Source organism: Apaloderma vittatum, unplaced genomic scaffold, assembly GCF_000703405.1.
Source record: "Apaloderma vittatum isolate BGI_N311 unplaced genomic scaffold, ASM70340v1 scaffold20438, whole genome shotgun sequence".
In the NCBI taxonomy this organism is placed as follows: domain Eukaryota; kingdom Metazoa; phylum Chordata; class Aves; order Trogoniformes; family Trogonidae; genus Apaloderma; species Apaloderma vittatum.
Genome location: NW_009730455.1, coordinates 3,688 through 18,835, shown reverse-complemented (window position 1 = coordinate 18,835; position 15,148 = coordinate 3,688). Strand labels below are relative to the sequence as shown.

The following is a 15,148-nucleotide window of genomic DNA, read 5'->3' as shown; positions in this document are numbered from 1 at the left end:
AATCTAGAAACTTTCCTTGTAGAGAGGATACAGATCTCTCTGTGTCTATCTTTCACTAGTGAGATAATAGGAATTCACTAAAAAAAAAGAGTTCCCAAGAATTTTTAGACAGCACAATTCTACTAGTTTAGAGCTTTTTGCCAGTTTTCAAAATAGTAGCGTTACTCTTAGCAGAGCTTTTGTTTGTTCAGCTTTCTTGTGCGTGGGGATTTTCTTGTTTATCAAGTTAAAATCCTATCAGCATTTCTCAGTGTGTATTATTTTTTATATTTTGAAGCCTGGACATTGAATATTCAGACTTTCAATATAGCAGATTCCTTATTCTAAACTTCCTCTCCTCTCCGCTCTCTAAAGCTTCAAGCTATTCATGTAATCAGCAAAGAACCAGACAAATGCTCAGCTTTTTGCTGTCTTCCTGTCAGTCTTGTGGCTAGTAAGAAAATTCACTGTAAAGAACCTATTTTTTTTTTTTTACTTTATTCTTCCTATTGTCATACAGAGCAAAGCGTTGCTATTTGTTGTACTTTCCCCATGTCAATTAAGAGCTGTTTGATACGTCTCTTGAGCTGAGGCAATCTTGCCAGAGGATCTGGTGGTTCCAGTTCTCCAGTGAAATCAAGCCAGCTTTCTAGAACTACAGAAGGAAAAGGAAGAAGTTGATTAGAATGAGCCTTCGAGAAGCAGTTTTCATAGAAAATTCAACTTTTCTTACTCTGTCTTTTAGAAGATGGGAAAATATACTGATTTTTATTTAATAGGAGAAACTTTTATTAGAAAAACACCAACTAATTCTGTGTTTTACTCAATTCAAACACATCTTCCAATTTGACTGTTACTATAAAGTGGTTCCTGGGAACCACTGACACCCTTAGCTTTCAATATACCATCTACACGCATAAAAGAAACCTCAGTTCATGATCTTTTAGCTATGCCAGTTACGCAACAGAAAACACAATCCTTAAAAGTAAGGCTTGCTTCTGTCACTTCTAACAGGCTCCTGTTTACAAGGTCAAGATTAGAGAATGGTTTTCCAATCTTCAACAAATGTTTTCAAGGGATTTCTCTGCTTGTAGACAGAGAAGGGTAACGATCAACCCTGTTAGCCTAGGAATGCTGCCTAGTACAAGTAGGAATATTGAAAGTAAAACCATAAATAGGAATAAGACAACTTTATTTGTTGAAAGGTAATTAAGGACTCCCATAATTAGACTACAAGCTCGCCTCATTCTTAATTTCCATAACTAGCAAGTAAATTTATATGCTGTATTATTTACTCCTATGCTGTAATTTCATTCAAGTCTGTTCACGAAGCCTGATTTTTCTTCCTGAAACCAGTTCCTTACTAATACACAGGAAACCATTGTTGAAGGTAGAATAAGCACTTTTTCTGTTAATTCAATATGGTCAATTACTAGAACAATTAGGTCAAAACCACTCCAGGTGCAGAAAAATCTATCAATTTTATGATCCATATCTAGACAATGATGAGATAAGCTTTCTGAAGTCTGCCTAATATCACAAACCTGCTCAAGCTACTCTATTGGACACTCAAAACTTGGGGAAAGGGGTGAGGAGTTCCAGCTCTAGTTGTAGTTTTGGGTACCCAAATATGAACAAAATACTTAAAAATCTATGCTCGGTACCTCAGACCACCTTCACCACAGTGGCTATGAGAGATGCTGTTACAGGTGTATTAGCAAGCACCTGGCGATGCACTTACCGTCAACTTCTTTTTCAATCAGGTCCATTCTGCTGGTGACTTCATTCTGTACATTCTCTATGTGGGTAAGGAGATTTAGCTGCCATTGAAGATGTGTGTCCACTTGTTCTTCTGAGCCTTTTCTTTCATTACAAACAAAGACAGTGTTTCCTCCAGCAGAATTCTTCATCATAGGAGCAACAGAAAGAAAAAATAATTGTCATTTAAGAGGGTTGTCTGTTTTCTTTTTATTTCTGGTGTTGACTTCAACACGAGTCACATGATAAACTATGTTGCTTTAAAATTGCACTTCTGTCTACTTGACAAAAAGCACACTCAAAAAGCCACGTACCATGACGCATCAATAGACTAAATCAAACAAAATGCAAATTCCATAGAAATGAGCACGTATAGCACTAGGGGAGTGAGGCAAGAGGGGACATTCATCAGCTCAAGTACTTTAACACAGCAAGACACAATGCATTTCTGTGTCCTTTTTATATAACTGTGACTTCAGTCATGAAGAGATGAACTGTGTCAGTCTGTCATCACTAAAAATGTGCAAGACCCTAAGGTTTATTTCAACCTTAGCCAGAGTCTGAAGAAAAAATCCCTAAAATGCAGTAACATACAAGATGTCAAAAGTCACTAATTTTGCCATTCTATTTGTTCATAAAGACAGAAGACTCCTCTTCCTACCATTGCTGCTGTCCCATGTAACTCACAGGCACAAGTCTGGAACAGAACTGAACAGGTTTGGGGACAGTTGCAAGGGCAGCAGCGTGCAGAGATATGCAAGTGAAGTATCTGACCAAGACTGGCTTCTGCGAAATAATTAGTATCTTCAGAGCCACTCAGAGACAACAGGGAAGTCTCTCGTCTTTCTGCATGTGATGTTTTGGCTAACGGAAGTGACCAAAGGAAGTACACCAGAGCGAGCAAGTTAAATATTCAGTATCCCCATTAATTAGTAGGATTCACAGTTTCCATTTGATATCCACTATGGCTTCATTTCTGATCAAGATCTTTGACTACTGACGATTCTACTGTAGCGTGACTAGAATTCTGGACACCTGTGCTCACACAGTGTTAGTTCCTGGATAATGCCAGAGCAGGGAGTGAACTTTACCTTATTAACATGCTTCTCCAATTAGGTGCTCACATCACATAACAGACTTACCACCATTTTTTTGTTAAAAGTATTTCTCCCTCCAGAGGAAGAAGAAAATAGGGACTGATGAATTTTAAGTTACTTCTTAGGCAAAAAAATCACCCCACCTTTGTTTTTAAGGCTTAAAATCGATTAAAAAAAAAAGAAATCAAACTTGGATTGACCTGCTGGCAGATCTATGAGCTAGTCCTAGAGGATGAGTAATGTTAATATAATATTCATGAAAGGAGTAAAGTTATTTATCAAGATTAGATTTTTCAAGTCGTAAGACTCTAAAAATCTCACTTATTAGATAAGACTCTTCTCTCAAGATGTCAGGTTTGCCTCCTCAGTGTTTTCACTATTTTAGCTTATTAATCTTGCAAAGGGTATTTCCAATGTACTTCAGAAACGTCCTATTTCTTACAATTTTCAGACTCTCTAAAACCATGAGAGAAACCCTCCATTTTTCCCTTGCTGGATGAGGACTCAAGCCCATAATTCTAAACCCAAGACCATCTGCTAAGTGAGTCTTTCAAATGCGCTCTGCAGTAAGCCAGAGAAAACCGTAAAATGAAATAACTTAATATCTAAATAACTTCATTTTTTTTCCCCTTTTTAACGACCTTTGTTTTTATTGAGCTTTGAGAAGGAGAGGTGAAGAAGGCACATCACAGAGAGGTCATTTCATGTAAAAATGGCACTTCAGTCTCAGTGACATTGTGGTTTTAAGGTAAGTACAAACAGGTTCACAGAGAAACCAAGGAGAGTGTTTCAATGCCTGTTAAGCCTAAGACAGAAAGCCTTTTTTCACATATCAAGGCAGACTAATAACAAGGTAAACCAAGCTGTCCCAAAGGAAAGAGTATTCTGACAGTAGCCCAAATAGATTTCTTCCTGGTTTAAAACAGAGCACCTAGCTTTTTAGCAGCTATATGCTTTAGCCTCTGCAGGAAACAATAGCTTTGTTTCACAGTTCACATATCTTCTTTTAAAAGTCCTTATACTATTTACACTAACAATTTAAGCTGCTGTTGGAAAGAAAGTGTATTTCACCTCATCATATAAACTGAATGCACTTAGCATACAGTCATTTCTAATCAGAATGAGCCAAAACTTTCCATTCAGACTATATAGCTTACACGCCACATTTACAACTAAAATTAAAAGAAGAAAAGACATGTCTTACTCATTTCTGCCACACTAGAAACTGTATTTCAAAAGGGGAGTGAGTTGGGTGATTTATTCTCGCACAGTTGGTATTGTAGAAAACAGAAAGGTTTGTTTCACTTTGTTTTTTGCTCAAAGAGAACTCCTCACTGAAACCTGACTAACAAGTTTCAGACCTTTTTCAGAAACTAACGGGTTTAAACCATTAATGCAAAAATAAGAAACAGATGTTTAAACAGCCAAATATAATCCTGACTGAAAACCTGCAAAACAATAAGATGAAATATGCAATATAGAAGACTCAAAAGAAGTTGCACATGAGGTGACATTAGTTGGTCAGTACACCATTTCTTGTGGACGTAATTCTAGATAGTGTTGCTATTAGATGAAGAATATGGTACAATTATTAAACATTATTATAAACAGTTTAACAAACAAAAAAAACCCCACTAAACCATACGTGCAGAAAACAGAAATGAGAGGAAAAAAGGAAACTTGCCCTGTTTCCCTCACCTTGCAAAAACCACCTAAGCTCTGTTTCAAGACCCTGCCCTTTTAGCACTGGATTTTTTTTCCTCGTCGAAACATTGGATGGAGCATAAACAGTTTTAGCACAGGCAATACTTTAACCATCCTTTGCACTTCATTCACCAGCTGGAATGCGTATACTTCACCTGAAGTTATTTCAGAGATCCAACTTCGCTTCTAGTGATTTTTGCTGACTGATTTAATATGTCGACTTAGAGCAATGAATACTTCTAAATAATTGCACGTGCTTGAGTTTCGTCAGATTGAACACTTTTGTCAACTAAGAAGCTTCCCAGAGGAAGAATAATACTTACCTGCTCATTCATGCCATCATCTCTAAAAGAATATTGTAAACAGTTTCTATTCTCTGTGTGAAATTCCTGATCTTCCTCAAAACTACTTGTATCTTCATCATCTGAGCTCATAGGGTCAATGACTGCTCTGCAGTCTTGACCAAAACTCTGCGGTTTTTGGTAACTGTGCTCACTTGTGATGTACGTTTCTTCCATCTTCTGGGGTATACTGGGCGGCTCTTTATGGTTCTGACTGTGAGACGTCCTTTCAGTTGGATTAACAGCATCTGGCACAGTCACTAATTTTTTCTCAGTTATTTCTTCTTGTTCTTTTCGCGTCCCTGAATAAGCCCAAAGATGAAGGTCTGGGTGATGCTTATTTCTGTGGCAAAGAAGAGGAAAAAAACCCAAAAAAGCTAGAGAGAACACTACTTACAACACTGAACTACCAAGCATCCAGTTCTGCTAGATCACAGCTATTGAGAAGCACCATTCTTAAACATGTAAATATTCCTGGCTTACTTATCAATTTAGGAAAAAATCCAGACTGTCCCTTTAATACAAATTGACTATTAAAAATATATATAATTCAAAATAATCACCAATAATCCCAACACACCAGATCCACTCAGTGCTGAACACCTAACTCCCACCGAAGCTGAGCATACTCCATCTTGCATGTGAATTATTTAAACTATCATACAAGAAAGAACTTTCATGTGATAGACTAATGCATATGGAATAATGGCAGTCTCTGCTACCTAAATATACAAGGAGAGAGAATAAACCCTGGAAAGATACTTACTTTAATATCCCAATCTTCAACTGCAGTCCATGCAATATTTCGGTAACGCCATATACATCTGCCAATAGGTGATGTGTTGACACAATCTTTTTGGCATTAAGATGAGAGTAGTTTTCTTTTAAAAATGATAATCCACACATGTGTCCATTATTTAGCCAGTCTTTATCATAAAGATATTTGGCACTCCACCTCTGACCTGGGGCAAGAAAAACAAATTGAATGTCATCTAAAGCCACATCAGTGTTATATTTAAAGCTAGGGCTATAATTATATGCTATACACTCCTAAAAGTCTCTTAACATCCATGAAAGAATTATTCAAGATCTTGCTATTAATATACTAAAATTTAGATTTCAAGGGTTAAAAAGAAAAAACTCTTAAAAACTTACAAAAACCAAAACAAATCTGAAATCTCAAAACTTCTCCAAGTGGCACTTGAAATGAAAATCTCATCAGCTTTGAGATCAAATACAGGATACTAACAGTGTTATTATCGCTCTAACTTGGAAAAAGAAACGTTTAAACTGATATTTTATTTAACTACAGCAGCTTTTTAAGAAAAGAAAACCTAAGTCACCAAGCAAAATGTTAGAGAGTGGATTTTATATGGACATATCTAGAACACCTAGTTTGTTTCTCAAAGACAAATATTTTCCTTCAAGACCAAAGTCAACGTTTATTTATCAGAAGCCAGGAGAATCACAGAACTTCAGGGGTTGGAAGTGACCTCAAAAGGTCATCTAGTCCAACCCCCTGCTTCGTGAAATGCAGACATTTCAAAGTCACATGGCAGCAGAGCTCTCACACTCTCCTTTGAGGTGCCTTTTACCAGACACTATTAGGTTACTGGTGTAAACGGGTCTCAGGGCTCCCATGCCACAGCAACATCTAGTCTTGACCCAACAGGCACGACTGAGTATTTCCCTAATACTTCCATAGTATCTTAATAGCCATTTAATTTCAGAAACTCACAAAAACACAACAAAAAAGACTCCAAAACCAAAACTTGAAATGTGTAACGTTAATTATTCCAATAGCATTGGTTAAAACAAGGAACCCAGACAGACTGTCTAAGAGCATGATATCTTACACTCAGTTTCATATCAGACTATCAGCATATACAGAACAAAGAATGGGTTGAGGGAAGCCCTTCCTACCTTTCAGGAGAATACCCTGTCTATCTCCTCTCTGCCCATTATCCCAAAACACTTTAAAATACTGATATTGTGAATGAACTTTTTCTCCTGACATAGAAAGAAAAGAAGTAATAGTTAGGAAGGGAGAGAAGATAAAAATTAGGGACACAGTCTCTGCATAGCAGGGGATAACGAAGCATCTAGTACAGTGTTTAGAACAGAAGACAAATTAGTTGGTTTTAATAAGAAAATGCATGACTGCTAAAGAGTATACCCCAGAACTCCTAAACAAGACTCGATACCATCAATCCAGATTGGGGCAAATGGAAAAAAGTCCTATCTTCCCAGCTATATTTTCCTAAATTTCTCTTCTCAAAAATACCTAATAAAAACCATCCTATTCTTTACCTCTGCAAGCAGTTTTCAGATTTCACAGATTCAAAATGAAAGTAAATTTGAGGGTGTAGTATCACTGCCCATTTGAAAGAGCTGCACTGTTGGGTATTTCGCCTGACGACATGTATGTGTGCTTGTATCAAATGCCAGGAAAAATACTAAAAGCCTTCTTCCAAATTGTATGACTTTTCTCCAAGTAATTGCTAAGAAAAACTAGCTTACAGACAGAATCATTTTAAATCACTATGTTCCTAATAAAATGTATTCAGTTTAAAAGTAAATAGATTTTCCAATTCTTACCATTTCAAACTTATTCAAACAACCTGAAGTTCAATATATGGTGGTTTTGTTACCACTGTTTACCATTAAAATAGCACCATTAAAAGTGCTAGACTTTTGTGATATTTTACAAATTCATTTCCACACTTTTAATTAAACAATTCAGGACAAATACAAACATAAAATTGCAATTAAAATGAAATTACATCCACAGCATATTTGAGTGTACTGTGGTAACAAGTCCTTTTTCTCTAAACAAAAAATAAAAATATATATGTATTTAAATGAACAGGTGTGACTCCAAGTATAGGAAAAACAGGTCGCTGAACAAGACTGCTTTGTTTAGAAAGATTTTTCAGACTACAACAACATGAAAAAGCACTAAGGTTTCAGTGGAACTAAACTGAAGTGACAGTAATTAAGATCACGAATAAGATTTAGCACAGATGAACAAGATGATCCTAACAGGGAAAGTAAGTTTCTGCTCAGAGCCAAACTTAGAATCAGTTGCCCCGAAAGAAGTCTACCAGGTAACACAAAACAGACAAAGCTTTAACAACTTCAGCAGTGAACATCTCTGCTCCAAAATCCCAAGCAGACAGAGGCGGGTTACCCATACCTGGTGGATCTCTGCAGATGTAACAGATGTACTGCTCCGGAATGCTGTCCTCCAACAGTCCCATGCACACACTGTGCTGCCAACACAGGCACTCTTCACACTGACATCAGGGGGAAAAAAACAGGAAAAAAAATAGGGAAAAACTAAAACTGAGATAAATAGTTGCAAAAATCAAAAGCTATTTCTCGTATCGTCAAAATGCAGAGAACAGCAGTTTAACTTAAATAGCTGCTTTGAGTAAGTTTATTTTAGTTGGGCAATTTGTGTTTGGGTAGGCAAAGACATCAAGGTAAAAAAGAGCTCTAGTTCTGAAAGTTACCTCAACCACAAATTCCAGACTGAAAAAGAAAATTTGAAGATGTAATATTTAATAATATTTTATTACAACATTCAGTATTTAGCACCTAAATATTTAGTAGTGAAATATAAGACAGGAGTATAATATTACAGTAAAGTAGAAAGATAATGTAATACATTACAGCATAACAGTGAAAAGTAGAAAACTCTTCAGTTTAATTATATATATTTACAAAGCATCTCTCCAGTGCGCTAGAAAGATGTGTTTTTAATATCGCACCAATGGAAAATCTAAAAGAAAAAGAAAATGAAGAGAAAATGAAAGAGGAGAAACAAGAGAATAGGAGAGCAAAACAGAAGTGGTAAGACATGAGGGCCTAGAAACAGCAAACTAGTTGCTCTCAGTGAGGTAAAGTAAGAAGAGGAAAAAAATCAGGCTGGCAGGGCATTTTAGAAGCTGGCAGGATATTGCCACGTCAAAGCACGTTTCCCTTTCTCAACTCAGGGCTTGCCCGGGTTCTAAAGATCTGCTCCTTCATTACTGAAAGTCTCTCCTCTCTGCTTTGAGATGCTGTTGAGCACCAACCTACTCCAAACACTGAAGTTGACTTTCCTCTTGTCATAGCGCCGGGACAACAATTTCCTTTCCTCTTTCCCAATTTTTCTACACCATTTTTCCCATATTGTTACTGTAGGTGAACTCCTGCTCAGTTCTCCAGCACAGCACTGCATTTCAGTGTGTTCCCAGGGACAGTCTTTGCGTCCTTCATTTTGAGGTCTCTCTCACTCCTGAAGGATTTTAAGTCCATTAACACTGCTTCCTTCAAATCTCAACTAAAAAGGCTCTGTATTTTCAACAAAAGCTGTGCCACGGTAATAGTTGAATACAAACCTGCTTTTAAAATTTTTTTTAAGGAGGGGGGAAGGAAAGCCAAAATAGAGGAAGTTCATGGCTTTTTTAAAGTTATTGACAATCAAGTTGTTCCTCAAGGTCACTTGTACCTGATCTAATCAATTTCTTGAGACAAAGACTTTAAAATTGTTCATTACTAGACGAGATGGGAAATGCTCCCCTCAGTGGAGTGCAAATAAATAAGCAGCAGGAGTTGCAATCCATCAGCAGCTGAATGCTGCGCGGACACCGTATGCTCCTCTCTTTTTTTTCTATGCCAAACAAGACTTAAACTCTTAGTAGTTTCTATAACCAGCTAACGTAATTTCGTTTGAGAAGTGCTGCTCTAAAGACGAAGCACAGGCATCACATACATCAGTTACTGACAGTATTAACGTCTGTAGAGCAGAGACCTTTAACACAGGTGAGGTAGGGGTCAGTGAGCAAAGAGGTTTCTACAACTGGTACTGCAAAGCACAAGGGCCAGAGCAGAAGGGCTGGTGTAATCGGGATGGTTTGTGGACAGAGCAATGATTTGCGTGCGGGAAAGGATACTTCAGTCTAGATTTATCAAGTGGCTATAAAGAAAAAGGTTACCTTTCTTTACAAACCTGTTCTAGACAATGAATTGTTGGAGAAACCCTATCCTAGAGTAACAGCTCTGCATACACTTAACAAAACCACACCAAGCGCAGACTGTAGAAATATTTTCATATTTGTTCACTTCCATTTACAGCTCTCTACATAACTTAGGTCTCCAACTCATCAAAAGGGCACCTTCACAAGCAAGACATTCATATGGAAAACATATCCCATGCTCTTAAATTTCTTTACCTGAATCATAAAGCCATTTTCTTCATCCAGTTCACAAATGCATCTAACAATTTCATTGAGAGCATCGTCTTCATCCTGAGACTCTTCAAAGTTAGTTGAATCAAAATCCTGATTGTATTCGTCACCACTAAGCAACAAACTTTCTGTAGAGGAATCATCCAAGAACTCCACATCTGAAAGGTCTAGTAAAAATAAATACGTGTGAAATTATAGGTGCAGAGATTGCAATGCTACACAGAAATATAAGAGGTTTTGGCGGTTAAAAATCTTAACCTCTCAAACACGCTGTTGGTACATTACATTTCTTGATGAATTCTGCAAAGTGTCTTTAATGTAATGTCCTCAGAAGCAGAGTAGCAACACTTAACCAACGCAAGTAGAACATAGAACAGCTTGAAGCATAAGCATTTTGATTTAAATAGATGAAGTATAAATTGGTCACTATATTTATAGCTACACTCCCCAACACAAACCAAGTTATTTCTTTTAAAATTCTTTCTTAAAGAATTAACCCTATAAACTGAAAGCTGCTGTTCAGCCAACCTACTTTCTCCACTAAGGTCTACAGACAAGATAGCTCGTGGATACTGGTACGATGTATTCTTCTCCGAGAACATGCTGCGCAAAGTCAACGAGCTCCCTGAGGACCGTGTTAACGGAGAGGAGCACCTGTCCAAGAATTCAACTGAACTATCTTCATAATCCGAATAATCTGAAAAGTTAAAAGAAGAGAAGTCACTGTTACAAACGTTAAGTTTATAACAAATAAAAAAAAAAACCAAACCAATTTAAGTATACTGCAAAATTTTATGTTCAGGAATAAAGAATATTAACACTTACGCATTAAGGATGAAGAAACTGTAAACATGAAGTGGCAAAAGTTCTTAATAATTTACTTTATTTTAAAAAGTCCAGTAAGAAAACATAATGGAGTTTAATAGCTAAGAAAAGCATTAGCTATTTAATTCTCTCTCTCCCTCTCCCCTCTCATCTCTGAATGTACAGAGAAATGATTTTTCCTAGAGCATTATACAATTTTCCTTTCCCACAATTCATCACGTACCACCTGCTGGCCTTAGGAATGCTGCTGGTGGCTCCTCTCTCTTTTGCGATAGGTCTGCTTGTAGCACGACCGACATTGCTACCTAGAAGTAGCTGCAGGTGGTGCTGCCAGGTAGGTGACAAAAGCTTGGTGCACACCCCCAGAGGAGCACAGGAAGCCCAAAAAAAACCCTCCCGGGATGCTCCCGGGTCCATCCCAGGAGCCATCAGCCATTGATGGGCTGCCTGCTCCTGGGATGAGCCCAGGAGAAGCCCAGCGGAGCAGGATGAGCAGGCAAACTGCAACCACAGCCTGACCAGATCCCTCCCAGCACCACCACCCCCATTACCCAAAAAGACACTCAGATCTCCAGGTGCCCTGTCGAACTAAGGGAGGGGAGGGCTGCAGCCCAGGGGTGAGGAAGATGATTTTGTGATTACACAAGACTTATGGAATGTTTAGGGAGGAAAGAAAAGGTGGGGAAAACGGATGGACCTAAGTGATTTAGGAAAAGTGTGGGGAAAAGAGAGGAGTAAGAGGATAAAAGGGGAGAGTTGTGCATGAACAGTTTGCTGATGAGCAGACTTGTCTGGACCAGCAGAGTCTGTCCTTTCCCTGCTGACAGAGGAGGTAAAATGGCTCAGCCTTTAAAATGACATAATTCCAATATAAAGACAGTGAAGTACACGAAACAGACAACTGCAGGTCATGTTCAAGTACCGCACAATTTGGTAGCATTTTCATGGTACAGCACAAATTTTGGACACAAAAATGCCATGATCACTCTAGAGATCCACCAAGCACCTTGACAAGTCTGTGGTCAGAAGCTCCTTGTAATACGCAGTTTTCCTACATGCTCCTGAGAAAAACTTCTAGAAAATTCTTTGTCCAACAAGTTGTAAATTTTCACTTTCTCATATTTCAAGGAATTTTAATCAAAGCTCTTGTGACTGACACCTAGTACACTTCCGAGGTACACAAAAGTAAAGTCTGTTTGATAGGCAAAGGAATTATAGTTTATATTCTCATTTTTAATTTTTTGAATATTTAAAGATGTTCCTGAAACACTTTTTGAAGTAAGAACGCAGAGTACACAAAAAATAAAGTTCAGTCTCTGGCAAGAGAAAAAGACAGCCCAAGGCTGCACTTGCCCACGCCGTTATTTTTATTGCCATAATGCTGCCGTAGGACTGCACTGGATGAAAAAAAAAAGGTAAACCAAGGAAGCTGTAATGTATTTTATGTGTGATTAAATAATCAAAGGATGTGAATAAGGGGAAGAAATACAAAGCAATGGTAAAACTAAACTGGTCAGCAGAATTATCTTTTTTATTAAATAAACCCCAAACATTGTCCAGTGTTTCCACAGAAGTCGTGTCAGGGGGAGCTACAGAAGGATTACATTAAAAATTTTAAATCACAATCTTACAGGAGTGCTTCTCAAACAAGGAGGAAAAAAATCAGAAACATGGTTTGAAAAGGTTTTTTGTTTTGTTAAAAAAGCACAAGCTACCTAGAACCTCACCTGTAAAAAACAATTTATTATTGTCCTAGAGACAATATGAGAGATGAGTGATATGGTCAAAGAATCAGAACAGAAATGAAGATAAATGGAATCACCGTTGTCAAGACAAGAGACAAGGCTGTTGCATTAGAGATGCCAAGCTCAGCTGTTGAGGGCTAAATGTCTCAGAGGGGCTGCATTTTATACAGTAAATCACTGAAATTTAGTAACATACGACAGACTAGAATAATTTTAACGTACGATCCAAATAGGTAAGATATGTATATAGCACTTCAAATTAAGAATTTGAAGCGATGAGAAGAGTGAGCACGTATCTTCTGAAGTAAGGAAAAACATCTGTGAGAGATGTCTGTCACACGGAGACAGGCTATAAACACAAAAATGAGGTAATAGACCCAAGTGTCCTTTCAACATTTAAGGCCAACACTTATCACTTAAAATTTCTAAAATTTGACATTCATATTGTTTAGAAATAAGCTTTACTGTCTAATGCTAGAAATAAACAAGCAGTGTAAAATAAGAAAGTAGAAAACAGTGGTTTTGCTTATTTAAAAAAATTGAACTTACCATGCTGTTTAGATTTCTTCTTTTTTTTCTTTTTCTTTTTCTGTTTTGATTTATGATCCTTCTCCTTCTTCTCTTTTTTCTCCTTTTCTTTTTCTTTCTTTTTACCTAAAATAAAAATTGAACACTAAAACAGTAGTACCATTTCAAATTATTTGCTTCATTTGGCTTAATCTAAATATGACATTCAAAGTCAAGAATTCCAGTTGTCTACTCAGATCAAAATGACTCAGTTAATTTACTTGGTATCTTTGTCATGTCTCTTATTAATTGCTCCTAGAATGGTCCCAGAAGAATCTCTCTCAACAAATAAGATTTTACCAACTGAAGTATTTCCGAATGAGATATCACAGGAGAAGAGGACATAGAAAAGCAAACACACAAAAAAAGCAACAGCATATAAATAGGTTATAGCATCCATTTTACTTAAAGCTTACAACAAAAAGATTTGGGCAAGAGAGAAAGCTTTCAAAACGTTTTCTTAAAAACACGTATTAAAAAGTCATTTGAAGGAAATTTCTGTACCACAAAACTGATGATGCTGTCAGCATTTTCTACTGCACAGTGACAATCTCATAGAAAACATATTCTTACTAAAAATTAAGACATATTTTTTACACTGCCGTTCCCTTGTAATCACTGTTGGTATACGCATGAGGACATACACTTTGTTTCAGAAGAAAAATACCTATTTATCCTGTTAATTTTCCCCAGACAAAATGCATCCCACAACATCTTCACTCCAGAATAATTTTCTAAGTAATCAGAAGTGAGATAAATAATGAGGAAACGGACTTGTTACAGAAAAAGAAATCCTTAAAGTTAGTATTATTTAAGGATGGTTTCCTGCACACAAATTGGAGTCTTATTATCTTCTTGGGGAACACAGAAACAGAACTTCTACCTCCTGGAAAACCAAGGGGGTTCTTGTCCATCTCTAATATTTTATTTTTTTAAGCACAAGATGAAAACAAAGGCCTCTTAATTAATATTTATTTTCAAGAATTGCCAAATTGTTTTGCTAACAACATGAAACCAGTCATATAATGAAACAAAGGCAGTATTACTGCTCCAAGTGAAAAAAATATTATTTTTTTCCTGGCCTCTCACAGCTACCTTTGGATACTTCCAAATTCTTGCTGTAGGCACTTTAATTGTCTTTTATAAAATTATTCCTCTACTATAAACTTGTCATAAAGTGTTTTTAAGACCTAAACAAAGCAAAGAAGTGCAGCTGGGCCCAAGAAATATTTTTTACATTTGCTTTTCAGAGTCATCAAGTGTTAAAGATTTTTTCCTTTTCCTTAAAATTATTATTGCTCTGTATATACCATATGCTGATGAACTTTTCTCTTCCAGTTTTCCTCTCCTTTCCATTCTCACTGCACCTGCAAACAGAAGGAGAATATGATATAAGTGCAATGTCTGCCTGATGACCCACTTTCTCGTAAAACTCATTAGGCCGTAAAAAAATGCTAATGGCACATAATAAGAAGAAACATACAAACAACAATATTATTTTTAATGCCACTTTACGATTATTTGCATTGTCTAAATCACCGGAAACAAAAAGTATTGTAGTTTACCAACTTCTGAATGCTTGTCCTTCTCAATCATGTTCTTTAATATTTTCTCCTTCAGACTCTCAAAACATTTCTCCTTTATGGGCACAGAGCACTGTACCTCTGTCCCGTCAGAGCTCACTGATGTGGAAGACCTCTTTTTTTTACTATTCCCTTTGGGGAACTTTAGACTATTGGTTAAAGGCATTTCCAGATGCAAGGCATGTACATGAGACGAGGGTGCTGAAAACAAGAAGACAGATTTACTAGGCATTCCGTCAGGATTGCAGCCAGGTCACTGGCTGGGTCAGATCACCGAAACATCAAGTATTGGTAATAATATCATCCCACTTAACA

General features: G+C 37.0%; 1 protein-coding gene across 1 annotated transcript; it reads right to left on the bottom strand.

Moving 5' to 3' along the window:
- Positions 1-259: 259 nt before the first annotated feature.
- Positions 260-14,617, bottom strand: LOC104277995 (PHD finger protein 20-like protein 1; the record flags this gene model as incomplete). Its single annotated transcript, XM_009874823.1, has 9 exons — positions 260-634; positions 1,721-1,883; positions 4,862-5,222; positions 5,646-5,841; positions 8,076-8,175; positions 10,099-10,280; positions 10,646-10,810; positions 13,233-13,337; positions 14,561-14,617. Coding segments are annotated over 9 exons (1,472 nt in total), but the record flags the coding sequence as incomplete, so codon positions are not given.
- Positions 14,618-15,148: the final 531 nt, after the last annotated feature.